This window comes from Gallus gallus, chromosome 8 (assembly GCF_016699485.2).
Source record: "Gallus gallus isolate bGalGal1 chromosome 8, bGalGal1.mat.broiler.GRCg7b, whole genome shotgun sequence".
NCBI classification, from domain to species: Eukaryota; Metazoa; Chordata; class Aves; order Galliformes; family Phasianidae; genus Gallus; species Gallus gallus.
Genome location: NC_052539.1, coordinates 19,919,968 through 19,946,092, shown reverse-complemented (window position 1 = coordinate 19,946,092; position 26,125 = coordinate 19,919,968). Strand labels below are relative to the sequence as shown.

Below are 26,125 nucleotides of genomic sequence, written 5' to 3'. Positions count from 1 at the left end.
AGAGAGCTTGCGAAAATGGGATGAACGCCTGTGACTACAGAATATCATCTCCTGGAAATCACTGCTTAAATGTGCCAATGAACAAAACTGGAAATCGGCGAGTGTTAATGTCATCCCTCTCCCAGTGTACCCATCTTAAAACACACAAAGGTGATTTGAACAGTCAGTGCCTGTATTTGTGTAGATCCTTAAGAGTCTGACTCTGAAATGAGCACCCATACACATGTAATACCTGCGGCATAGTAGGTAGAAGGAAAGCAAAGGATTACTCCATCCACCTGATGCTGAGGATAAGCAAGAGAATAACCAAAATAAGGAAAACCGGGCCTCAATGCTGCAGCTTGGTCAGAGGTCTCCTAATAAATGCCCAAAGTCTACACACGGAATTTAACACCTCCCCAGTCTGAGAGATGAGGTAGAGGAACTGACGATAAGTAAATCAACATCAGAGCACTGTTACACAACTGGGAATTGTGCCAGGAGACTCAGGACTACAATGAAGCCAACAGTGCTGCTGCAGGCAAGGACAAAAGGACAATGACAGAGCAGAGATTAAAAGAACAAAAAGGCCCAGCACGTCCAACCAGCATAAACATTATGGCATTGCTACAAACTGTTAAGTTCTGTTATAAGGGAAACAGATAGTAAAAATGACAACTTCTCCCCAGTGTTGTTTTTTTTTTTTTTTTAAGCTGCTCTTCAGCACAGTCTTCTGACAAACTACAGAAACTATGCAACTGCACAGGGAACACCAATAACGAGCATAAACAGGAAAGCCGCTTCGCTTTTCTCCCCAAGTCAAATTAATATTTCAACAATCTGTCAATTCCTCTATTAGTCATAGCTCCCAATAAACCATAGGGAATATCTTGAGAGCAGCAGAGAGATCGGCAAACTGGAAATGATGCAGCTCAGACCCACGATCTGGTTTCATAACGTGTACCCACGAGCCATTCTGGGCAGCAGAGCAGCACCTTTCCTGATCCCAAAGCACACCGTGGGAACAATGCAGCCTTTATCTGGGCCGAGGTGTCATATCTATGTAGGTCACTCCAAAAGTAATGCCTCCTATTTATTTACACAGTACAAAGAGCACAATAATACTATTTGGTAGAGAAAATTCTCAGGTACAAAAATGCTATTTTTCAACATAGTCAGCACTATCAGCTATGCATTTTTGCCTGTGATGAACAAGAGCCTGCATGCCATGCTCATAAAAATCTGCATGACTGCCTGGAGTGTGGCTTGTTGCCACTGCTGAAATGCACCATCCACTCTCACTATGCCTGCATCCACCGTTTGAGGTCTGTAAATGCTCAGTAAGTGTCAGTGAATGTCAACAGACGCCACTTTTTCCCACATGGAAGAATGCAGTTCCACATCTTTGCTTAATACACATTTCCATGCCAGATGCCATTTTGTCAGACTGCCCATCTGCTGTCATCTGTCATCTGGTAACAAAATCTAATGGAATACCAGTGGGAAGGTTCCACCTCTACTGCCACACCACCAACGTCTGCCTCTGACATCCTGGGCTAACGTAATAATATAGGAGGCATTACTTTCAGAGCAGTCCTCATACATCATTCTAGTGCTGAGTCAGCTGATGTGACAAGTGTAAAGCAAGAGGCTGGAGAAAAGGAGTAGCAGTCAGCACTTGGGGAACGCTGGCAGCTAAATGGCAGGTTCTATTTCACAGAAGTACCACCCATGCCTGAATCCAGGAATGTCTTAGGAAGAAGAAACCCTCATGCAGGAAAGTGCTTATGGACATCCTAAAGGTGGATAGCTCACAGAGATCCTAGAGGAAGAAACCTAGTGCCAAAGCCAAGGCTCTTGATAACACGACCACCTCATTTCAGGGACTTAACAGGGGCTTTGTGATTTCCGTGGCTAAAAATCAGACATAAAACATGAAATTAGACTAAACTTTGGAAATATCAGTTTATAGTCAAAGGCTTCCAACCGACTGCAAAAGAAACCAAAAAGTATACTTCAACAGAAACACAAAAGTTTTACATTATGAATCATTTGCTTCAAAAACGTTTTCTGCTCATTTTTTCTTAGTGCATTTATGGCAGATCTTTTAAGGTATCAGGTACACAGCAGAGAATTACCGGGTCACTGTTTGTCGGTCACGTTCTCCTTTCTCTTAAATACCTTTTAAAAACTAGCATTAATATTGCATTGAAGTTGGACATCCGTGCACACAGAAGTCAAATATTTTGTGGTTTGTTCACCTCGTAGGCAAACAAACCACGACAGTAAACTCAGAGTTGCATCAATTGAACTCATGCAGTACTCGAAGGCCCCGCAGGAAATACTGATAAACCACTCCAAATTGGTGCCTTGCTATTATTTCCTCTATTAGTTTTTCTGCTTGGTTACAAACTATAGGTCTAAACACTGGAAAGTATAATCAACTCAGGCCAAAAGAAAACCTATTCTCTTTCCCTGGACGCAAAATGCATTGCCAGTTGTCTGTACCTAAAGGCAGGAAAGTGCCTCTCTTCCCTCTTCGTCAGTATAATTCATAGCACCTGAAAATGAAAACTGCAAAGCGAAAAAGCAAAGGGAGCAAAAGATTCAACGTTTAGAAGCTTCTCATGAGGCTAATCCTTAACTTTTATAACCTCTGTTATATTAGTAACATGGTTGCTTTGCAATGACTTCCATCATCATGGCACATTTCTGTCATTTGTTAATAAAATGTGGTTCTGCTCTTCTGCAATACAGAGATGTCTCTCATGACAGCCACATGTTAGACAGATTTCTCCAATTAATAAACATAACTGAGAAATACAGCATAAAAACAAATGGGTGCTCTAACCTACCTTGAGGTCAGTCACCACTGCACATTCACACCATATAATACAACGTTGTACAAGGACTTCAAGCTATTGCTGAGACAACCTGGGATGCACATGGTGGCACACCATGCAGAGGCAAAAGCTTCATCCTAAAAGCAGCAGAGCCAGATTAGAGAATAAAACTACCCATGAGTGCTCTCAGTTCTGGCACAGCAGTCAGTCTCCTCCTCCATCCAAAGTCAGATTCACCTCCATCATCTCTTGCCCAGTGCATGTACCCCTTGGCATGCTGCTCAAACTTAGCACGTTTGAACTTACAGGGTAGTTTATGGAAACAACTGACAAAGACTGTGTGATTCAAATCTAGTTTATATTCCTCCTGCCGGACAGATGAGCAATCTTCTGCCTTATCTTGCACTCCCCCCCCTCGTCTCAGGTATCCAGTCATGAAGATTAAATAATTTTGAATACTTTTACAGGAAAGTATCATCCAATAATTCATCTGTGCAATTAAATTCACTACAGACTTGCTAACAGCTTGTATGAGCTGTCAGAACGTTCCCAGGCTTGCCTGGAAAAAGATTTTATGTTTAACTAAGCTAACAATTAAGTGGTTGGCAGTAACGGTCCACAGAGCCCTGTGGAGGCTAATAAGCCTGAATTTAATATAGTGGAAGAGGGACAGTTAGTGAAAGGAGAAAGATCTTGACACTGAAAGTATGACAAATGAGAAGGGTGAACTTAACAGCAGTTTTACAAGAGACTAGAAGGAGCAATACAAGTGTAAACAAGAGGAGAAATATGCACATCACTGCAATGAGACTAAAAAAGAGAAAGTCCCAGGTCAGGGCTCAGCTATGTTAAGAGGAGGCAGCTTAATGTTGTTCGTAGAACAATTCTGGAGCAAAATCCCACGGGTTATGCCTCTACATGGGTATACTATTTGGGTCACATTTAGAAATCAGGACGTGTTATTTAGCAACACAGATTTGGGACTTGCTGATTCATACAAGCCAACCCAGATCATAAAGTGTTTGGGTTCTCTTTTCCTGTTAAAGTCTTCGTTATTTACTGCCTGCAAGATTGCACTGAAGCTCTCGCCAAAACTCACTTCTGATGTTTCCAATGTACGTTCCAAAACAAAAATAGTTGGCACCACACCAAATGTTAAAATAAGATTACCATCCCGCTGCCAAAGAGGTCCTACAGGCCCAGAGACGAAGAGAAATCATCAACTGTGGTGCACCAATAGAAGTTGACAAGAGTTTTCACCAAAATGGTATCCCAGCATAGCGGAAGACACAGTGGTTTACAGGACAGAAGTATTTTAGCATGAAGGAGAAGGGTAGATAAGGCAGCAGCTCATAGCCTCAAGGCAACGCAGGGAGGACAGCGTGCAGAACTGCAAAATGGGCAGAAACGTTCAGTGCAGAAAGGACAGAATAATCTTTTGCCAGCAGAATAATCTAGTAGCCTCCAGGAACGTTACCAACAACGTCAATCACAACGTTAATCAGACCAAAGCTGAGGTCCTGTTGTGCTAAGCACTATAAAACAGAGACCACTGACCAGCCCTGCACTGAAGGAAACGTCCGTCATTCATTCAGACGAGGGAAAGGCAACACAAATCCCACAGGCAAGGGGACTACACAATGGCAGCAGTTATTTTAGCTCCATAATTTGAGAAACAGGTTTAGGTCAGAATGAAATGCCACGGTATGAAGAAACTAAGGCAACAGTACAGGCGTAACCTGAATGAAATACAGTAATTTAAGGAAATCTGGAAAGTTCTAAGGCAGCTGTGGGCAATAAAGCCAGGAAGGCCTTAGAATACAGATGTAAATGAGCCCGTTCAGTAATGTGGCAAATTTAAGGAAGCTCAGATTGAAAAGCTGAAAAGAATTCCACAGTGCAACCACCTTCAGAATTTGTTTGAATTTCTTGTATCTATTTAGCTATTGCAGCTCTTTAAACTTTCCTAAACCCAAGGTGACCTTTAAAAAAAAAAAAATCCCTGAAAAATTTGCCAGCACATACAAACATATTCTAAAACATGCTGTCCGGAACAAACAGTCTTCAGAACAGGGCACCAAATAGTCTCTATAATAAACCAAGAGCAATTAGTCTGCTGGGAAACAAATTAGCTCGTTTCGTTTCAGCAGAGTAAAGGTGGCTGCAAGGCTCCAGGGACGGTGTGAACTGTGATGTCTTTTACCGAGCGACCCTTCCTGGAAGCCCACCAGTTTGCACCTGCCAGATGGAACTGACAGAGCTTCCACAGCCTGGGACACAAAGCTGTGTGCTGGCCTGCGGAAAACAACAAGCAGTACCCTGCTCCCTTTGCTCCTTTAAGGCATCCCTCCAAGAGCAAGAAACCTCTGGAGCACCAGTACAGACTCTCCGTAGCCTTATTTTTGTCTCTGATGCAGTAGGATCCACCTGCAATGAGAAGGTCGATGGAGCTGAGAGGAGAGCATTGGGGACAAGCTGGAGAGCGATGGAAGAGTTCATCTTGCATGGGAGAGAAAGGACGGGAGGTAATGGCCTTAAGTTGCTCCAGGAGAGCTTCAGGGGGTCACCATCCCTGGAAGTGTTCAAGAACCACGGGGATGTGGCACAGAGGGACGTGGTCAGTGGGCATGGTGGGATGGGTTGGGCTGGATGATCTTTGAGGTCTTTTCCAACCTTAATGATTCAGTGATCCTATGATTCTAAGACTGCTAAGAAAAGCAACATTACAGAGTCAGAGTTGACTCTTCGCTTCACCACAGCCAAGACAGGCCTTCCAAATCTTCAAGCGGCTAATAAAACAAAGAGATTGATATTAGGTATTATCATAAGTTTGCATCCGCTTAATTTGATGTGTTCTCCTTCTCGCAGCTACTTACAAGCTACTGATCAAGAATGTAAACTGGGATTTCTTAGAGAAATTGCTCTTTTGTTTTGTTCTGTTAAGTGGTCTGATGAGCAAAAGGTGTATTGCAGCCTACAAAAAGAAAACGCAAAACCAAAAATAACAACCCATAAATCTACAGAAAATGTAGCAGGCAACCACTCTTAACAAGTGGAAAGTGGGACAAGCTTGGAAATCTCCATCGCTGTGTACCTAACTCTTAAGATGGGATTTGCCAGATCTGAGGTATTAGGGAGGAAACTCAGCAGCAGTTGAAAGTAGTGCCATGCTAAAAAATGAATGTACAGAAGTGATACTCCCAGAACTCTACACAAACCTCATGTGTCCCAGTAGTGCTTAAAGTACCTGTTTTAAGCTGGTCTTCCCACTTAATTTTTTACCACCTAACAGCCACAGAGTATTCATTATGAACAAGCTGCTGAGGGCCCTTTCTCAGCCAGATGCCTTGTATGTTTCTGGGTTATATCCCTCAGAAGGCAGAACGCTGCTTCATGCTCTCCAGACACCAGTAACTCTGATCATTACTCAGTTCATCAACCACATGTAACAACCCCTTGAGCGTTTCCAGGTAGGCAGCCCAATCTTATTAGATAGAGCCTGCGGGAACCTCTTCCCTTTCCTCTTATGCTTCTCCCCTCTCCTCTGCCCTTATTGAAGCTCTTGCATCTTCAGAGAGAAAGATTTCTTTAGATTAGCTAAAGAGAGGATTATCTCAGAATAAACGGCCCTCCTGGTATCACTTTATTTGAATTACTTGATCTTCTAATTGTTTGTCATAAAACAACATTCAAATATTTTGAAACTTTAACTGAATAAAGACAGTTCTGTCAGTGAAAATATTTACAGGAGACTCACTAATTGAGATGGATTCCAGCTTCCTGAATCTCATTACAGTAAGCTGGGCACTGCTGCGAAAGTGAAACAAATAGGAGATGAAGAAAAGCAAACATTTAGAAATGCAAACAACTGCACAGATTGACATTAATCATTACAAAAATTTAGACAAAACCATCACTGTGATTGGCATCTGTCAAAATATCTCAGTGATTCCTCAGTGCATAGCTATGGTTGGAACAGAGAAAAAGCCTGCAACAGGTAGCAGTGTGTATTTCACAGAGCTCTCAATTTCTAAGTGGATCGTATATGCATTATTTCGGTGATGCGCTGGCACAGCTGCCCAGTGAGGTGGTGGCGTCACCATCCCTGGAGATGTCCAAGAAGCATGGAGATGTGACACTGAGGGACATGGTCAGAAGGCATGGTAGGGTGGGTTGGGGTTGGACTGGATCATCTTAGAGGTCTTTTCCAACATTAATGATTCCATGATTCTGGTATCTTAGAGCACTCTAGCAGTGGCATGTCCTCCTGGAGAGTCTGTCACTGTTCCCTCCTTCTCAGAGGGTGCAACGTCCTGAGTTAAAGGTAAACCTTATTACCTGAGAACGTGAGGCTTCTGCTGTGGGCAAGCACGGACTGTTCTTTAGGCTTTTTGTAGTTTTGGTCAAGCCAACTTTGCTCAGTCAGCCTGGTTATCTACTGTGCATGTTTTTGTGCACTGTGGCAACATGCTGGCCAAACGCTTTCATTCATTGACATAGTGGGTAGGTGGAGACTGCAGTGATAACGTGTGTCAGGAGGCCAGGGATGGCCATATCTCCAACACAGCTGTTTCCAGATCTGTGACCTTTTGAGACCTGTGCAACTGCTAACTCACCAAAGGGCAGGCTTGAGCATATCCCATGACGAACAGAAGGGAAGTGGAGATTAGCTAAGGCGGTAGATAGGGGTTTGACTTAAACCAAGCATGGGGAAAGTGAAGAAAGGGTGATTACTTACATTTGATTACGTTCTTTTCCCAATACTAAAAAGAAGTGATCAGAAGATGTTATAAACCAGCAACAAATTAAGTAAACATTCCGTGAGTTAAGACCTTATTGCCAGCAACAAGTAATAATTCAAAAAACTCTGCATTTCACTATCACCAATGTATCTCTTCCCCATTACATTTCCATTACTTATTTCACATTTTCCATTATCAAGGTCAGCTTACCCTTCTCTTATGTTGGATAACAGAAAGCTTAGGAATGTAGCTATCTGCAAGGGGAGGTCTTGAACTTCACAGTCCAGGAAGGCCTGATCTGCTGTTATGGCTTCAGTTTAGCTTCCTTCTGAGGAAATTAAGTGCTATTTATACGAACAACAACAAAACCTGTTAACTCTAGTTTTCTCTCATTTCCTGTCTGGACATTGTCCCTCAGTCATAGCAATTCCTAATAATACAACACCAATGAATGAAGAATGTGCTTCACAGAGAAGAGATGGAGCAGAGAGGCACCTCAAACCTTCCCCTGTATACCCAGCAAGGAACAGACACCAAGCACAATTCTGTGCATCACTGACCCAGGAGGAGAGAAGCAGAACAATTCTGTCTTTCTTCTCAGAAAAGGAGCCTACTGTTTTCCTGCTAACATACCTTCCTGACTGAGCCCAGGTGGAGAATTTTGCTGGTTGAGCAGACCTTTTACCAGGACACCATGGCTAAGAAAGGCCAACAGCTTCTCTACAGATGCATTTACTGAGCCAAGTTTCTTTACCCTTGCTAGACGAGGAAACCCCTATGCGAAATGAGCAGTTACAGAGCAGAAGTAAACAAGCCTAGCATTTATAAACTGTTTGGTATCCTGTTGTTCCATAAATAGTTGTTATTACCCAGGAGATCAGAACAGTGCAAAGGAGAAATGCCTGGTACGTGTGCTGACTAAAATCCACAACAAGGGTAAAAACAACAGAGAAAAGTAAGTGGTTTTCTTATTTTAGTTTTCTTTGCTTAAGCCAGAACCTGTAAGCATACTTTGCCTCTTTCAAATGCTGGACGTCCTTCCTCCACAGTTCCAAGAGCAGCGGACACAAATCCAGCAACCACAGACTGCGTGCTAGTCTGCTCAGCAGGGCCTCAGGGCCAACATCTTCCTCTACAAATGCCTCAATTCCATAGACAATGTTTAAGAAACAAATCAAAAGCAAAAAAAGAGTTGGCCCCCACCTGCTCCAAAGGGCTGCCTGTTTGGCCAAAGGTTACGTTCAGACTGCCTGGAGCTGGATATCATAGCTTAAAATACCAACCCAGATATCAAGTTATACATTTACAAACAAACTCTTAAAATCTAAACAAAGCTTGCAGAGTAGATAGCTGTGCTGCTATCCTTAATTCACTGCCCGGTGAAGCAGCTGGTGCAGCTCTGAACTTCCCTTGAGACCATCCCACAGTTGGCCCTCTCCTTCCAAAATGGCGCCCCCACCACAACAGCTGCAGTCCAAAGCACTCTATCGCAATGCAGAACCCCCAGCACGGAGCCCAGTGGCAGCTGCAGGACAGGGAAAGCCCTCGTGCCCTAAGTACCTCTCTTTCCCTCTCATTCTCAGGTTATTTAATACAATTCCACCTTTACTGAAGCATTTGGGAAGTGCTTACATTCTAACCGCTCGCTCATGGGCAAGCCTTCTCTCTCAGTGTAAACCTTCTCATTCCTAGACAAATTAATTTAATTCTCAGTAATCTGTCTATGACACCAGCATCTCTGCCAACCAATTCTACTTCTATCCCAAAGTATGCAGTGGTGTGAACACGTAACAGATCAGAAACAAGCCAAAACACGTGGCATATCAGTTTAGAAAGTATGTGTCATATATATAAAAGCCTTTAAAATGACCACCTTACAATTGGCTGGTTGGTTTCTACAACAGAAAATATGTATTATCTGAAATACACACAGTCCTGACACTTCCATCATCTGTTTAGACTTGGAAGAGTAACAAATCAGCACTGTTGATGCGATGAATGAAACAGCTCTCTTAGGAGAGCTTGACAGTTGTTCTGGTTTATGAGTGAAGCCCTGGAGAAAGCTAGGGCCCTGACACTCCAAGGAAGCTTCCTAACTTGTAGAATAACAACTCAAAGTACTTTAAGAGAAAAAAACTACGACGGGTCTCTAAATGATGGCAAATCGCAAAAGAAGGAAAACAGCAATTCATCCGCGGATTTTATTTTGGTGCACAGTTACCTTAAAATCAAAATAAACGGGACCAAGAAAATAACAGCCAAAACAACTTGCACTGCCTGTGCTGCAGTGAAGTCAGAGCTTCTGCAAAATTATCTGAACAACATCCTCCGGTGACTTTCCACATTGCTGCAGTCAAAAGAGAATTTTTTATCTTTCTCGTTTTTATCTTCATTTGCCTAATGTAGAGTTGGAGGGCTCCCCAGACTCCCTGTAAATTAGCCTAATAATCTTGCATCAATTAGGCTTGCTTTTCATCCATATTCTCAGCCAGTGTACATTGGCTCAGTGACAGCATTTGGCTCCTGAAACGTTTCAATAATAGAACAAAGTGTGACAGCAGTAGAGGAGGTGGGAAAGGTAGCGGAGAAAACAAACTGATTTGAAATCTACTCCCAAATAGGAATCTTGCTCATTCTCAACTCCCTGCTGTGGTTTTGATCAATTACCACTCTGCAACCAAAAGCAGAAAACTCCGAGGGATGCTGCACACTTGTTTACAGCGAGGAGAAAACACCGGTGACACTCAGAGCATCAGAGACACCAGGGAACTTCCTGAGACTCTGGGAGGATGAGGGGCTATGCCAATAGTGATGAACTGGAGAGCTGAAGTTGGAGTTTTAATATAACAGGAAACACACAGGAAAGCTTTCCCGAGGGGATTTGTGAGTAACAGAAAAGAAGTCAAGGCATGCATACATAAAAAAACAGGGTGATAAAGAGCTCAATCTACACACTGATGTTTGTTGTTTAACTGTATGCTATTAGTACAGTTTACATGAAATTATCAGAACAAAACTAAAAGCGTTATGTGGATCATGGATAAGGGAAGAAAGCATTTAAATGGAGTCTACATCGATAACCGAAATAAGCATTTAAATGGATTCCTACACATTCAGATCCTCAAGCAATCTTTGCCCCAAGATCTCTCTGGAGTGAGATCTTATTGCTATGCCTTTTGAGCAGATGGGCCACAGCAACATACCCAAACACTCACCCACAATAAAATATGCTTGGTTGGTGGCAAAAGACCTTTTTTTTCAGAGTCAAATAGGAACACACACTCTAGAATCATAGTATCATAACAGCTGGACCTCTAAGATGATCCAACCCAACCCCATCTCACCCCACCATGCCCACTGACCACATCCCTCAGTGTCACATCCCCACAGTTCTGGAACACCTCCAGGGATGGGGATTCCCCTCACCTCCTCCCTGGGCAGCTGTGCCAGTGCATTACCGCTCTTTTGGAGAAGAAATTGTTCCTTAATATCCCACCTGAAACATAACGCCCACATGCCTGTAGCCCAGCTTTCGTCTAACAGTCTTGATTCAAGAAAAAGATTCTGAAGACAAACTGCTCAGGCACAAAGCCTGCTCATCACATGGATTCTCATGCACTTATTACTATTATTTTGAGAGAGGTTAAGCAGGATTTCATCTTAAGTTTTCAGCTCCAAAAATTGACCCTACGTAGAATCTACCATCAAGATCAGTACATGTACCAATGAATGGAATGTACCTGCACCACTTTGAACCTTTTTTTTGAAAGGTGGAAACAGTCAACATGGGATAGAGAAGACAACCTGCATGAACTGGAGGTGGAACTGGACACCCACCTGGTGCCCATGCTGGTAGAGTCACTGCAGTGTCATCACTTGGGCTCTTTGCTCCCATGTTGCACCTCTGGCTGGTTTGGTACACGGATTTGGTAATTCCATACACAAGATCAATGAACCAATCTGGATTTAAAAAAATCTTGCACAAAAGGAATAGATGGATGGGGGAGGGGACCAATGTTTGGCTATAAGGATTATTTTACTTATGCAGTTTATGGTACTATCCACAGGCATTTATACTAGCTCAGGAGGTGGAGCAGCACAACAGACAGCACGAACCCTGCTAAGATGAAAGGAGAATGCAGCCATAAAACCTGATTTTTTTTTTTTTTAAATCTTTTTTAGATCTACTCTTGCATTGGACCCCCTCTCCTTGAACCTGATGGCAGCAGCATGCACATCTTCACAGGCTGTCAAACGGCAGCAGGGAGCTGTTGCCACATACGTTTGTTCTCAAGTACAAGCTCCCGGCTGGTACATCAGTGCCAGGAACTCAAGTGCTAGCACTAAAGTTCTGTTTGCACAGCTATGTGCTCATCTCTGAAATCACTGTCATTGTCCCTTACAACAAAAATGAATGCGAGGAAACTGTCATAAACAGATGAGCTGTTTGACCACGCTCTTTAAACACAGCTTTGGTTGCCATCCAAACCAGTGGTTCACAACAAACTGCACATCAGTTATCAAATGTTGCCACTTAACTGCCGGCTTCCTCCTGGAGCCCATACAGGTGGAACCGACTGAAGCAGTCAGTGCACTGCAAAGGTCCATCCAATTGCCATGGTTACAAAAAGCAACAACAGCTCAGACAGCAATTCTGGCCTGAACATTAAAAGCACATCTTCTAACAGACTGTGCTGTCTATGCACTGAAGCACAATCAGCTGTGACAAAGCACTCTGCAAAGTATTTTGTTTTAAATAAGTCATCCTCTTTGTGTTTTCAAACCATGTATAATACCCAGCACACTAACCGTGGAGGTGAAAGAGTGAGAAATGCAAAACACACAGGGAAAAAAGGCACTATTTCACAAAATTCAAACCTCGATAATGCAACAAAGAACATTTCCTTAGTCTTTGCTGTGTGGACAGGCAGAATAAGCAAGGTGCTGTTCATAGATAATAACTAATTCAGCACATAAATGTATATATAATAGCGTGTATCCAATAAAATTAAGAGTACTCCCCACTGCACCTGAAGAGATCAAAAGTTGTGCAGAAGGCAGCTTCTGCTACAGTCAGGGAGCAGTCTCAAAATGACATAGCAGTTCTCAGTGGCAAACTAATTACCCAGCCTATTCCTTCAGCGAGCTCTCCAGAACCACATGAAGCTGCCGTCCTTTGGATTCTTGCTCTCTTTCAGCAGGTGATCCAAAATGAAACAGCAATCACCTTCCGTGGCAGTGGCTGAGAACTAAGCTCGTGCCCTGCCACTTCAACTTCAATACAAGCCCGTGCTGTGTCTGGCAATAATTCGTGAAGAACTGGGACAGATAGACTTGAACAAAGTCACTGAACCACTGAATTATAAAGATTGGAAAAGCCCCCTAAGATCACCCAGCCCCAACCCCAAACCATCCCACCATATCCACCGACCACACGTCCCTCAGTGCCACATCCCAGAGTTGTGAAACACCTCCAGGGACGGTGACCCCATCGCTCCCTGTGCAGCTGTGCCACTGCATCACCGCTCTTGAGCAGAATTTTTACCTAACAGATTAGATCTGCTAGCAGCCTTTGGGTCTGTTAACACATAAACTCAGCCCAGAGTTTGAGCTGCCAGCAAAGGCAGAGCCTTAGAAGTCAGTTCTAAGCAGCAGAGTAATAATTTTCTCTGAATAGCAACAAAGCAGGAAAGTTGGGAATGGAAAGGTGTTTCTGTGTGCTGAAGAGGCACAAGTTCCTAGAATGGGATATGGATAGGGAACTACATGGGACTAGAGGACCACACTGGCAGTCACGATGATCCCTATTAAGACCTCTGCTAACACCCCAGTTCCACCTGAAGCCCCAGGCTACACAGAATTTTGGATGTAAGCTTTTACCTGAAGAATAAAAGCTGCACAAACTGTCCAAAAAAAAAAAGCTGTCCACAAACTGTCCAAACTGTGCCATTTGCATGACAGCAATGGCAAAGAGAAATCTGCCAGGCTCTGCTTGTGATGCAGAAGGGCACTCTGGGGCTGTGCCAGCTGCACACACCTGGCCTGGGTAAGCAGAGAAAGGCTCAGGAGTCTGAGACCTACAGACCTGAAGTCCCTTGAGGGAACACAAGCAGCAGAAAATACAGAAGAGTGACTGGAGAGAAAGCCACTGAAATCTCTACGCCTGGAGAATATCTGCATTACGTATTCACCACCAATATGAAAGCTTAAAGCATTTTGAACTTTATGTACAAAGAAACAATTCAGCACGAAAATATAAACCCAGTAGAGTTTACGAGGGAGCTGTTTTTCCTCAGAGCGGGCTGCTGTATTTAAAAAGTACCCAAAGATGAAAAATGTGAAGAATATGCCAGCTGCTAATCCAGAGAAAGTTTGCACCAAAAATAACCAAACAAATGAAATGGATTTTTTTTATTTTTACTGAACTGACTTCAGTAAGTTTCTATTAATGTATATGGAGCTATTTCCTAGCACCAAGTCACTCGAAAGAGATGTCTACTCTCGTATCCTCAGCGCTATGCAGTCTTACACATCTGAATCACAAACTTGGAGGTCACTATTTTGGTCACAGCAGCTATCGTGCTGTTGCACATCAAGCTTGCCTGCCCTTCCTTACTCTGAAATCCTTTCAGATACTCCTCCTTTCTTTAAATACTTCTTCCCCACATTCTTGAGCCAAACACAGATTCACAAGGCTGAAAGGCCGCACTCCCTGTGTTTATTGCCTCCCTGAATTTCTAGTGCTCGCTGCCAGCTTACAAGAGTTTGTGGTTGGAAAATTGTCAGCAGCTGAACTGTCCCGGGCTTGCATGTCAACCACAAACCAAGGGCAGAGGTCTCCTTTCTCATTCGATAAAGAATAGGGCATAGAAAAAGAAAGAACTGCACACAGGCAGCATCGTTTCCACAGTAAGGCCAGACAAGCAGGAGACTGCAGTGTTAACACAAACACAAGTGAGTGCCTTCTACAAAAAGGTCAAAGCACCAGCTCCAGACTTCTAGGCGACCTCAGACCTACTGAAAATAGTCTAATTCATTGAATAGAGACCCAATGATGCCATTTTACCGAAGACGCTTGCCATTTTCTTTGTTTCGTTCCGAAACCAATAACCTTACTTCAGGCACTTGGAGTCATTATCTACTGTTGGCCCATTTTTAAGAGGCAGAATCAGATTGTCTGGTGAAATTAAGTTATCTAACTGCATTCCTGCAGCAGAACTGCTCTGGGTGCAGTGAGCACCAGATGCAACCCAGCTCCTGCACTGAGATGCAATACTGGGAGCGTGCATCCATCTCTCTTGCTGGAGAATGGCTGTCATGACCTACACTGCAGCACGTTTCTACAAAGCTATGCCAGTCTGCCTTTAAGTCATACTAGCTTTTAAAAAATTACACCAAAAAGCACATTAAGTACAAAGAACAACAAAAAAGCTGGTATGGGCATGCTGAATTATAAGACCTAATATGCATTTAGCCCTATCATCATTGTCCTCTGGCCATTACTTCTGTTTCTTCTAAGAAACAGGGCATATCATGGAATGCCCTGGGTTGGAAGGAACCTAAAAAATCACCCAGTTCTGACCCCTCCATCATGGATGGGGTTGCACATATAAAGCTGTCCTCAAAATGTGTTTTGTTTCCAGTCTCCTGTAACAAGAGATTTCCTTGCCATAGACTGTTGACCAAGACTGTCGTGGTCAACAGAACTTGATTTCGATTAATTAATATCTCAAATCTTGTAATGAAAGCAGCAATCATCCAAACAGTCTCCGCAGAGTTCATTACTTTACACACAGTTACCAACACCACCTGTCCTCTGATTACATCAGTCTGAAAAGACGAAATCTATTCAATTTTTTTGAGTGTGGAAATAGCGTTGTGTTTGTTTATTCTTCGTTACCACCATATATACCTAATTCTTCTGTTTCAAAATTAGTTGAAGAGAATTAGATCCATCATTGAAGATGGAGGTGCAAGGTGGGAGATGCAGTGGGATAACACATTCTTGGTTTTCCTGCATTACTGTTCTGCTACGTCCAGTCTTTTAACCACCACTGGTCAGTAAGTCATGGAACCATCCACAGTAATTCCAGTATCTCTCCTCTGATTTGCAAGTCCATCATTAGACACATGCTGCCAGATATTTGCAGCTTCTCAATAAACACTGCACTCCATCTAGCAAGGCTGAACCTGGTCTGATATTTTGTTGTCCCATCGCTTGGTGCTGTGAAATCCCTGTGACATTCTCCCTACTCAGCTCTTGGTCTTGCTACCTGGAAAAATGCATGTGTTTTACTACTCACCCACTGTTCCAAATATTTTATGAGCACTCGGACCAGCACAGACCCCACCACACGTTCTCCAAAGGACAGCAGAAGAAACGTTGCTGTATTGTCCAACCTTCTCTTTTATTTTTTTTTCCATATGGTTTTCAACCTTTACCAAGTCACTACCTAATCACTGCAGGATTAAACCAGTTTGATTTCCCAACAGTTCTTGAGTCCGTAAGCACTTTATTTTCTTTCAAAGATATCCAGACATGTTGTATGAGTTAAATCACCTTCACCAAATGCTCATCCAGCCATCCAAACAACATGAGCAGATTTACAAGGCCAGACTTCCTGCCACAGAAGACAACTTGACTCCTCTCTCCTATCGCCTTTATTCTTGTGAACACTAATTCTATTCTTTTTTTTACAGTTTCTACCAAGGTGCCTAATATAGAAACCAGGCTAAGAGTTTCCAGTTTCCCAAATGCTCCATGGGCCCCTCTTTGAAAGCCTGACACGTTTACTGCTTTTCATTCTTCCATTCTAAGGCCAATTTACGCAACAATTGTACACAACCATGTGTAACTCAGCAACTTCATCACTGAGTCCTTCACAAAGTAAGAACTTTTCCTAGCAATTCACTGTGCCAATTTGCTCCAAAATGTCAACCTTCTGTCAGCTTCCCCCCGCTTGTCCCCCATAAAGGCAGTCTCCACATGGGAACTACTCTACAGTGAACAGTAATGCAAATAACTTCCCTGCTACAGCTTTACCTTCCGTTAGCTCACATGCAATATCAGGATCACCTTTCAGCCCATCAGGATCTCTGGCACACATTCTGCTTTTGACAGACAGAAAGCTTTATTATTTCTCATGCCTTTACAAAGTCGTTCCTCAACATTTTCTGGCCTACTCCATTATGGTTTATATTTAACTTGCCAAAGCTAATGCTTTTTCCTATTCTATTCATTTGGATAAGACTCTTGCTTAAGAAAGATGACTTATTTCTAAGGAGCCTTGTTTACGTTACTGTTTCCCCTCCCAAATCAGACTTTCACCACTGAAACTGGATACAGTACTCCAGAAGAGTTGAGTTGTGCTCTTTGCTTTTTTCTTTTCCTTTTGTGTGTCAAGTTCATTACAATCTTCACAAAAACATAATTTCTCAACTTAGGCATGTACACAAGAACCTGAAACAGCATTTCAGCTACAATATCTCGCTAAGGCTACAGGAAACCTTTTTAGTCTGCTTCCAAGAAAGAGTTTTTCTATCTTAAAGGTATAATCTGCATTTGCTCCTTCCAGATGTCTTATTTCGTATTTGGACATCTTAAAATACGCTTTGCTGGACTGTAGCCATCTAAATCAGGCAATCCAGACTGTTCTCTAGAACTACCCAATCATTTATTGAGCACACCCCAATAAATGTATCATCTGCATGCTTAACCTAGGATTTTTTCCAGCTAGGATTATTGATGAAGATAGTAAGTGCTGCTACAGTGAAAACCGACTGACTGATGACCCCATGAAAATAACTTATTTCAGTCTTTCCTTACCAGCAACTGCATTTTGAGATTTCTCAAGGCATTGCTCTTTAATCCATCTTGTGCATGTTCATGCTTGGTGAAGTCAGAAGTCACATTTTTACCATGAAAGAAGCACTTACCAAGAAGAGTCACATCCTCTGAAAAATATTTATTCTATCTTAACTATTTCCATCATATTTTGCCTATTTACATTTAAAATTGCACAAAAAAGTCAGGAACCTTTAGAATGGGAAAACATTTATTCATTTTATTCATGCTTGAAAACAGCCAAACCAACTTCATCCAAATAAAACAAACACAAAACCCCCTATGTTTTAAGGCGAGGACCAAGCCTCATGTCAGCCCCAGAGATCATGTTCTACTAATGATATAAGAAACTGAAAACAAAAGCTAAAATAAAAAATCATGCAGCTCCAATTCATAAATCTGGCAAGCAAGATAATCTGCAATTAAGAATTCTAAATACATTATGATATTTGGCTTGGTAATATTAACTTTGTGTAGTTCTTTAAATATGAGAGAAGTTTCAGAAGAGAATTATTTGCAGAACTACTGGTCAGCCAGGCTTACATCAATCCTCAGTAAAATAATGATATATCTGACATTGAATTCTACTAATAAAGAAACAAACAACATCCTGGAAAAAACTGTTGACCTTAGTATGGTTTAGGGGTCATATCAGAGAAGCAACTGAACACGGAATCCCCAGCAAGATGCCATCTTTAGAATTACAGATCTCATTTTTCAATGTCTGAACAAGAAATCAAGCAGCTACTAAGGCCGGAGATGTTTACATGGCATTAGTTCAATGCAGTAAGCTACTGGGGGCCGGTAACTGAACAGTGGTCTGTAAGAACCCAGTGAAGGAGAAAAAATATTTTGGATTTTAGCAAGAAAAGAAACTTCTTGAATCCGAAGTCTTATATAAATTGATAATGAAGATGAGTATATTTGCAGTAACGAGTTTAAATCTGGCATATGATTATCAGATTCTCCATCAGCTGAAATCTTTAAATCAAGATAACTAGCACTCAAACCATGATGAATTTATTGGGAAAATTATAGAAATTACTTACTTTGGGAAGATGACAGTCATGAGTGCTGATGCATAACCAGGCTTGCACACTCCCTCAGAGAAATTTGCATACTTAGATGCCAATTCTGGAGGCCTGTAAAAAAAATTTACAAAATAAGAGTGTCAAGATGCTGCTGCTCTGAACTGGCTTTTGCAATCATCCAAGTCATTTTTCTTTCCTTACAGATTTTCCAAATATCAGCTAAGAGGAATAGCAGCCAACACAGAAGAGTATTCATTTGTTGCAATACAGCATCAGAACAATGGATAGGGTTAAAGATATTTGAAATACCTCTGAACTACTACTTTTGCTGAAAGATTGTCATACCTAGGAAGGGAAAGCTCATGGAAGAAAAATATTACAACGTAATTTTAGACTCCAGCATTTCAGAAGGAACAAAGTATAACCAGCAGTTTGCTTTGGCTATTTTTCTAAAGTATGATCAAAGTCAAAATTACAGAAAAGTATTACTTGGAAGATACTTTTCAAACACTTGAAACAAATTGCCAAGGAGTTCTGAAAGGCTGTCATCAAGGGATGCATTCAGCATTTGGGACAGACAACATTGCTGTTGTTCTGTTGAGATGAGCCCAATAATTCAGCTTAGCTAGCAGTTTCAGGGCCAAGCACAGAATATATATTTTTCTCCATTTAGCTGTTGTACAGAAACAAGGCCTGTTCAGCATTCAGCAACTCAAGGAAATATATTTAAGATATTACTACAGACCTAATGAGTGACCTGGGAAAAAAAAATAATAATTTGTTTGTTCAGATATTGCGAAATAGATCCACAAAAGCAATTTTGTACAGCCCGTTATTAATGCAATAGTGCTTTTTTTTTTTTGTAGGCATCACCAACATCTGTTGGCTCGCCAACTACTGCTAGAGGTAATGGGCATGGATTCGGAGCATTTTGAGTAAACAATACAAAGCTGCACTGCACAGGGTCCTGGAGGGACTGTGAGCAGTAGTACAAACAGAACCCTGGCTGGCCAAATTTTGTATATGAATGTCAATAACTCCACGCTGAACAGGCAGTAACTCCCCTTCTTGTACTGGTACTGAGGTCACTTCCCAAGAGATCATGGCCAGTCCCAAGTGGACGATCAAGGTACGGAGAGTTCATTTACAGTCAGGCACATATACTACAACCTCCTAAATCTATAAAGAATAGACTATTTCTGATGAATAAAACTCTAAGCATTCAACAGCTGGAAAAGGATACAAGCTAGAGAAAATAAAAAGTTACTGTAAGTATTTCATTTGTTAAGACTTTTGTAGATGAAAAGTACAGGAAGAAACTTATGGTAACATAGACCCAACTCTAATTCTGTCACAGATTTTGCATGTAACTTCGGTCAAATAATATCACCTTTTACTATTGCAAATCCTCATCCATAGGATGGACAGAACAATCTGCTAGTTATACTGTCATTTACTTACAGCAAAGATTATATTTATCTCTCTCTCCCCCCCCCCCCCCCGTATATATATATATATATATATAGACAAACATACAAATATTGCCTAGGACACCAACCTACTTGTTCACCTTCCACAGGTCACATTGTAATACGCATCTCTAAATGAGAAAGTATCTAAGAAGTGAGCATCTGGAAAGCTGGATCCCAAAGACATGTGGTGAACTATCTGTTCAGATTCCAGTTGGGATCTCTTCATAAATAGGCACAGGAAGGAAAGGTGTTGTTGACAAAACAGAATAGACAGAACTTTTAATAGTGCTAAAATACATCCCCTTCTGATGTGATCCAAAGGAACAGCATGGGGTACAGATCACAGCCTGCTGCAGCACGTTAGCATTTCAGAGATAAAGAAATGGGGGAAATTTTAATCTTTTATTAAGCAAACTTAAGTGTTGCTGGATTTTTCTGGCTTAAGGAAAATACAGAAACCCTTAATACCAAAATCTTCAAAAACAAGCTCAAAGCAACTGGAATTTATCCATAGCCACCACGACAGTGAGTCATTGCTGGCAAACTTGTATAACTATTTCAACAGCAGGCCTTTCTCAGACAACCTCAGTGGTCACACAGAATACCTTATGCCACAAGCATAGGCATTTTTCTCTTTTCTGACTTAATGGTGCTTTCATTATCAAATTAAGATGTCACTCAGATGCCCATCATGGTGTTTCTGTAGAATGGTGGGCTGAAAGCCCCACACACACGATCAGCACAGTGCAGCATACTGATGGTGGAGCTGTCCATCACAGAGCCCACAAAATGCTCGGAGCCTGAGGGCTGAGTTGCTCACACTGCTTGGATGCAGTGAAGTCCATAACCCAGGCAGCCAGAGGCAGAATGCTTCTCGGATGCCCATTGTAGCTGCCACCTTGTATGTCCAGGTCCTTTCTGCTAGTCACACATTAAGCCAGAAGGGTACAGAAAATGATAAACTGGCACTCTGTGCTTTAAATAATCTTCAGATTACACATTGAGGCTACACTGTCATTGCTAGTATGCTCGTAATGATGAGCCTATATTAGTCTACAACTCAAAGCCAAACATTAGGAATTAGGCCGCATACAGCCTTGATGCCTACCATTCTGCTACTTCATGAAGTTATCCAAACTAACATCTTAAGTTGCACCATGGGAGGTTTAAGTTGGATATTAGGGAAGATTTCTTCTCTGAAAGAGCTGTACTGCATTGGCACAGGCAGCCCAGGTTGGTGATAGAGCCATCGTCCCTGGAGGTGTTCAAGAACTGTGGTAATGTGGCAGTGAGGGACATGGCTTAGAGCCATCACAGGAACGGGCTGATGGTTGGATGAGATGACCTTAGCATCTTTCTGACCTTTATGATTCCATGATCTCACAGATTGCACTTGTATAAATTAGCCTGCAGAACATCCGGCATGAAGCACCCCAAGGTGCAGGTATGAGGGAGGGACCTACACAGTCCCAAACAAACAAATGCAGCCTTCCAAAGTCACTCTGCCTGTTGGCAAGTACCCAGTTCTGTAACAAAAATAGGATGCAGAACTAAAATGCATGAATAAGCATCTCCCACAGTTGATGATGATGTACTTACTACACTGCTGCACACTGCTACTTTTGTGATTATGCTTCTTATTTCTAAATCAAAACATGGTGCATGGCATTACAGGAGCTTATGCTTGATTCTTCATTTATAATCCTGCTTGCTGCTTACAGCAGAGGGGCCAAGAACTACATACCAAACCAAACAATATTCCTTCCTTAGTGCTTTACAAGTAAACGGCTTCAACACGCTAGCTCTCTTACTGTGGCTGGCATCAAAGGAGGGCCCAATGCCACAGAAGCAGTTGGAGTGGGTGAGCCATGGCCACCACGACCGCTGCTGAAGAAGGGTAGAAATCCTCTCTAAGGATTTCTAAGTCCAAGCACACCGATTCCAACTCCTGATTCTCGTGCTCCTCATTTACAGTAAGAGCATCAGGTGAGCGAAGGCAGTTGAGGAGCTGGTGGATATGGCAGAAAGCAAGCCATCAGACAGCACCACGGACCCTCACATTTTCTTCAGGCTTTGTGCAGGGAAAAAAGCCCAGCAAGATACATTTCTCAGGAATGAATGAAGGAAACAATTCATAGTCAGTAAGTGTAAACATCTGCGTTTTTTAAACAAGTGCCTGCATGAGGGTGATGTTAAAGGAGAGCAATTGGCTTCTTTCCAGTAAAAGGAAACTACACTCATTCTTTTTTTTTCCCCCTAACTTTTTTTCCTATGAGACTAGCACACATCCTGAATTCCTCCTTAAAATTTTCTGTTTCTCTACACTGTTATGTGACCATCAATCTTAACAAAATTTCACAATTTGGATAAGTTAAAAATCCAGCTGCTTTCAGAGGATTAGAAAGAGGAACAAGATTTTTCCTTCTGCTCTTGAATTTGGCAGATGTGTGTCATCTTTTAATCTCAAATATGAAAGTGTCACCATGGTTAATTCCTTCATCATGTCCTGATCAGAGACAGCATGTCATCTTCATTGGGCTGGAATCTAAGTTCATTTAAAAAAAAGATATGAGTATTAAAAACTCTGTGTTTGAACTACTAAAAAAAAAAAGAGTCTGCAATTAAGCTCACATAAACTGGATTTTGTAATATTCAATTAAGAGATACATTTTGCCTCATCTTCCACACGGGCTTTAAATTGTGAATAGTGAAAAGTGAAAAACCTCATCTGCTTGAGACCAACTTTCCTGTTTAACTCTTGCGCACAAGATATATGTACTGGTATATATATGAAACAAGGAAAAGGAGTTCTTCAGCAACATGCTAACCCTTCGCGCTGAGGTTTCTCTCTCTGTGGTCCAAAATAACTTGAGTCTTATACCACTATAACAGATTTACAAAGAGAACAGCTGATAAAGAATTGGCATAAAAAGGGCACATCACATAAAAAGGGCAGAGAAGCAGTTCACGCTGAGAATCCCATATCCACACAACCCTTTGGGTTCAGAGCATTTTACCTCAAATAGGATTTTCAGTCAGGTTCCCTGGGCAAGCTGCATCCATCACAGACATGGCACAACGTTGGCCAGAAGTATTCCTATGGACCCTTATGTCCCATTTAAATATCAGTGTATTTTCATAGGCACTTGGAATACAGCTGTCAGTTTACTTACTCCTAGATATGTCCAGAGCTATCTGTCAGGACCAGCTTATGAAATCAATTAGCGCACAGTACAGCATGGAATTTGTTCCAAAATTACAGGGCTGCTCCAAACCAAGACATTAGTGAAGATACAGCCTAAGAAAGCAAGTGTGCCATCAGCTCTTCCATTATAGATTGCCAGCCTCGTGGCAAGCATTACTGTTCAAGTAAAGGCAAGGGAGGACACCCTCAGCAGGGCTGGGGATGCAGCTTCCTTTACATTCCTTCAGCTAATATTGAGTCACAGAGGAAGAGAGGTCATTAGCAATAACGAGCAGGTTTAACATACACAGCAGTCAATTCCCCTGCACCAGTAACATCTGGGGACCGAAAAGCATGTTTGCACATCAGAGTTCTATAAGCAGAGCCATGATCATCATGTCATTTTGACAAGTGGCATTTCCTTGGGCTCAAGGCATTAAGGAAGGAAGGGGAGCTGATAGACCTTCCTATCGCTCCCTATTCAACAGGAGGGCAGCACGGTTTAGGAAACAAGCAGAAGTTTGAGGAACTCTGATTATGGCTCTGTTAAAAGTTTCCAAACTTTGGTTCGAAAAGGATTACATGGATGGATCATGTGACACTTGCTGTTTTTCTAGTCCAGCTGAGGAAAAACTAAACAAACAAAAAGAAGGAATGAGGAGATAGAAAGAAGAGGAAAAGCAGAATGCTTACACTGAAAGAGACAGGAAATGCATCTATCACTACAGCCAGCTAAACAGATGTAAATATTTTCAAATGTTACTTCAGTATGTAAGCAAATTCTTCAAGGAGATTGTATGACTGAATAGGAGGAGAGATGGTTCAAATCCCTCTTTCTAAAAAAGATATGATGCACACTAAAAAAAATGTCCTGTTCTGCTTCTCCACCAAGAACTGTGGCTTTCTGTGAAACTAATTTCTTAACAGCACAGCTCACCAGCAAGTACATTTATTTATTTATTTGGCCTATTCAAGAACACCAGCTGAAGAAGATTAGGTTACATTAAACTGTCTCAGGAAAACAACATTTTAAAGGCATTCCACCAAAACCCACAGCTCATCTACTTTGCCCTAGATGAAGGCAAGACACAACATCAGCGCTATCTTTGGGAAATACCCACTAGACAGAGGGACACTGAAAGCAAAATACCACTAACATAAACAGCAATGTCATCCACCCTTTGTGAAATGCCATCTTTGCACAAACACAAGAGTCATAAAGAGTCATTCATAAAACAGGTGCGAGGATCCTAATTCCTTACTGAATTCCATTCCGTATCTTTGACATAAAAAGACAATCCCATCCTGGAATTAGATCACTAGGCAGAAGGAGGAATCTCAGATGAGATCTCTGTGACATACTGTAGGGTACCTGCTGCCTTAGCAGGGGACTGGACTCGGTGATCTCTTGAGGTCCCTTCCAACCTCTGCAATTCTGTGCGTCTCAACAGTGCTAAATACATAAACACCTTAAGAAACACAGCAACAAGTCATTCATTTTTCAGAAAGGTCTGGATCACAGCATCATCTCTTACAGCTGCAGAATCCAGTAGCCTGCCTGGGGCTTCTGGATAAATAACCTTTTATCAGCTCCAAAAAAACCCAATATGTCCATGCAGACAAGAGTCAGAAACAGTCAAGCTAGAAAGGAGTTTTTCAGCCAGTGAATAAATCAAAGGGTGAGTTTATAAAACTGGAGTCAAAGAATGCAGGTAAAGATCCAAGAGAAGTCCATGGCATGTTTTGCGTGCGGCTTTATGCAGCAAGCTCCTCAACAAATTGAGTAATAAACACTGATTTCCTGATCTCCCGATTTCCTTTTTTTGTTTGTTTTGTTGGGTTTTTCTTAACATATTTTCTCTCTTTTTTTTTAATCCATTTCTGCTTCTGCTACAGCTCACCTTTAAGAATAGCTGCAGAGAGAAAACAACAGAATTCTATTCAAATGGACTCAGCAAGCAAAGAGATTCCTACATAAATTGCTCTCTGAAATAGATGTCTAAAGAGTAGAGTCTCAATTTCCTCCAAACTCTGCAATGATAACACTCCCTAATATCAGAACATGCAGTTTGCAAAACTTCAGCAAGTTAAATGCTGGAGTCCTCCACTTAAATGCCTCTAAAAACTCACATTTTGCACAATGGCCATAAAAGATGAGCCAATTAAAAGTTGGATGGAAAATAAAAAAAAGCTCACCATTTTTGCCCAGCTGAAGGAATTCAAGAAGATAAATTTGAATGTCATAATTTTACTGCTATAACTCTCAGTCTTCATCACCACTCCTCATCTGTTACATCTACAAGCAGGCAGTGCTTTCTTTGGATCAGGAACAGTGTTTTCATATGAATGCAGCAGTGGAGGTCCAGGAAAGACCAAGAAGTGCTACGGGGATGAAAATTAATAACTCAATCCAATTAGAATACAGTAATCCCCTGCTCTTAGGCGCCAGTACCTCTGAAAACAAAGATACCTTCCCAAAGCCTAGAGCTGGAAAAGAAAAGATTAAAGCTTCCTGAAGCATCACAGCTGAAATCACAGTTTTAAGTTTGTGGATACTACAGTTTAGTAGATTTGACTGTCAAAACTCAGTGGGTTAGCAGTTTTAACTGCCAAATGAGGAAATCAGTTAAACTAAGGTTTTAATCACCAAATTCCACTTCCAAAAAATTTCATAGAACAGAATCACAGAATCATGGAACCATTTAGGTTGAAAAAGACCTCTTAGATCATAGAATCACAGAATCACCAAAGTTGTGGTGATTCTATTCCCTATTCTATGCATATTCTATGCCCTCGTATTTCAGATGCAGCTGGTACAAACCAAGCCCTAGAGAAATAAGTCCCACTTGGAAGAATCTCCCAGCTACATGGTAGCAAATCCATATACTTTTTTTAGAGAGCAACAAAGATTGCTCTCTAAACTTTTATTTGAATGACCTGGAATAAAGAACCAATTCCTCTTAAACAAAGAATAAGAAGAAATATTTTTATTTTTTTTCTTTTTCTTTCCTGGTCTGGATTGAAATGAAG

At 41.7% G+C, this 26,125-nt stretch overlaps 1 protein-coding gene across 17 annotated transcripts in view; it reads right to left on the bottom strand.

The window, feature by feature from the left end:
* Nucleotides 1–26,125, bottom strand: part of ST3GAL3 (ST3 beta-galactoside alpha-2,3-sialyltransferase 3) — a 150,686-nt gene that overhangs the window by 74,289 nt on the left and 50,272 nt on the right. For all 17 annotated transcript variants that reach the window (XM_015290987.4, XM_015290989.4, XM_004936701.5 and 14 more), the window contains one exon: nt 18,458–18,550. In XM_015290987.4, the coding sequence (XP_015146473.1) occupies nt 18,458–18,550 (93 nt within the window). The remainder of the gene's footprint in view (nt 1–18,457; nt 18,551–26,125) is intronic.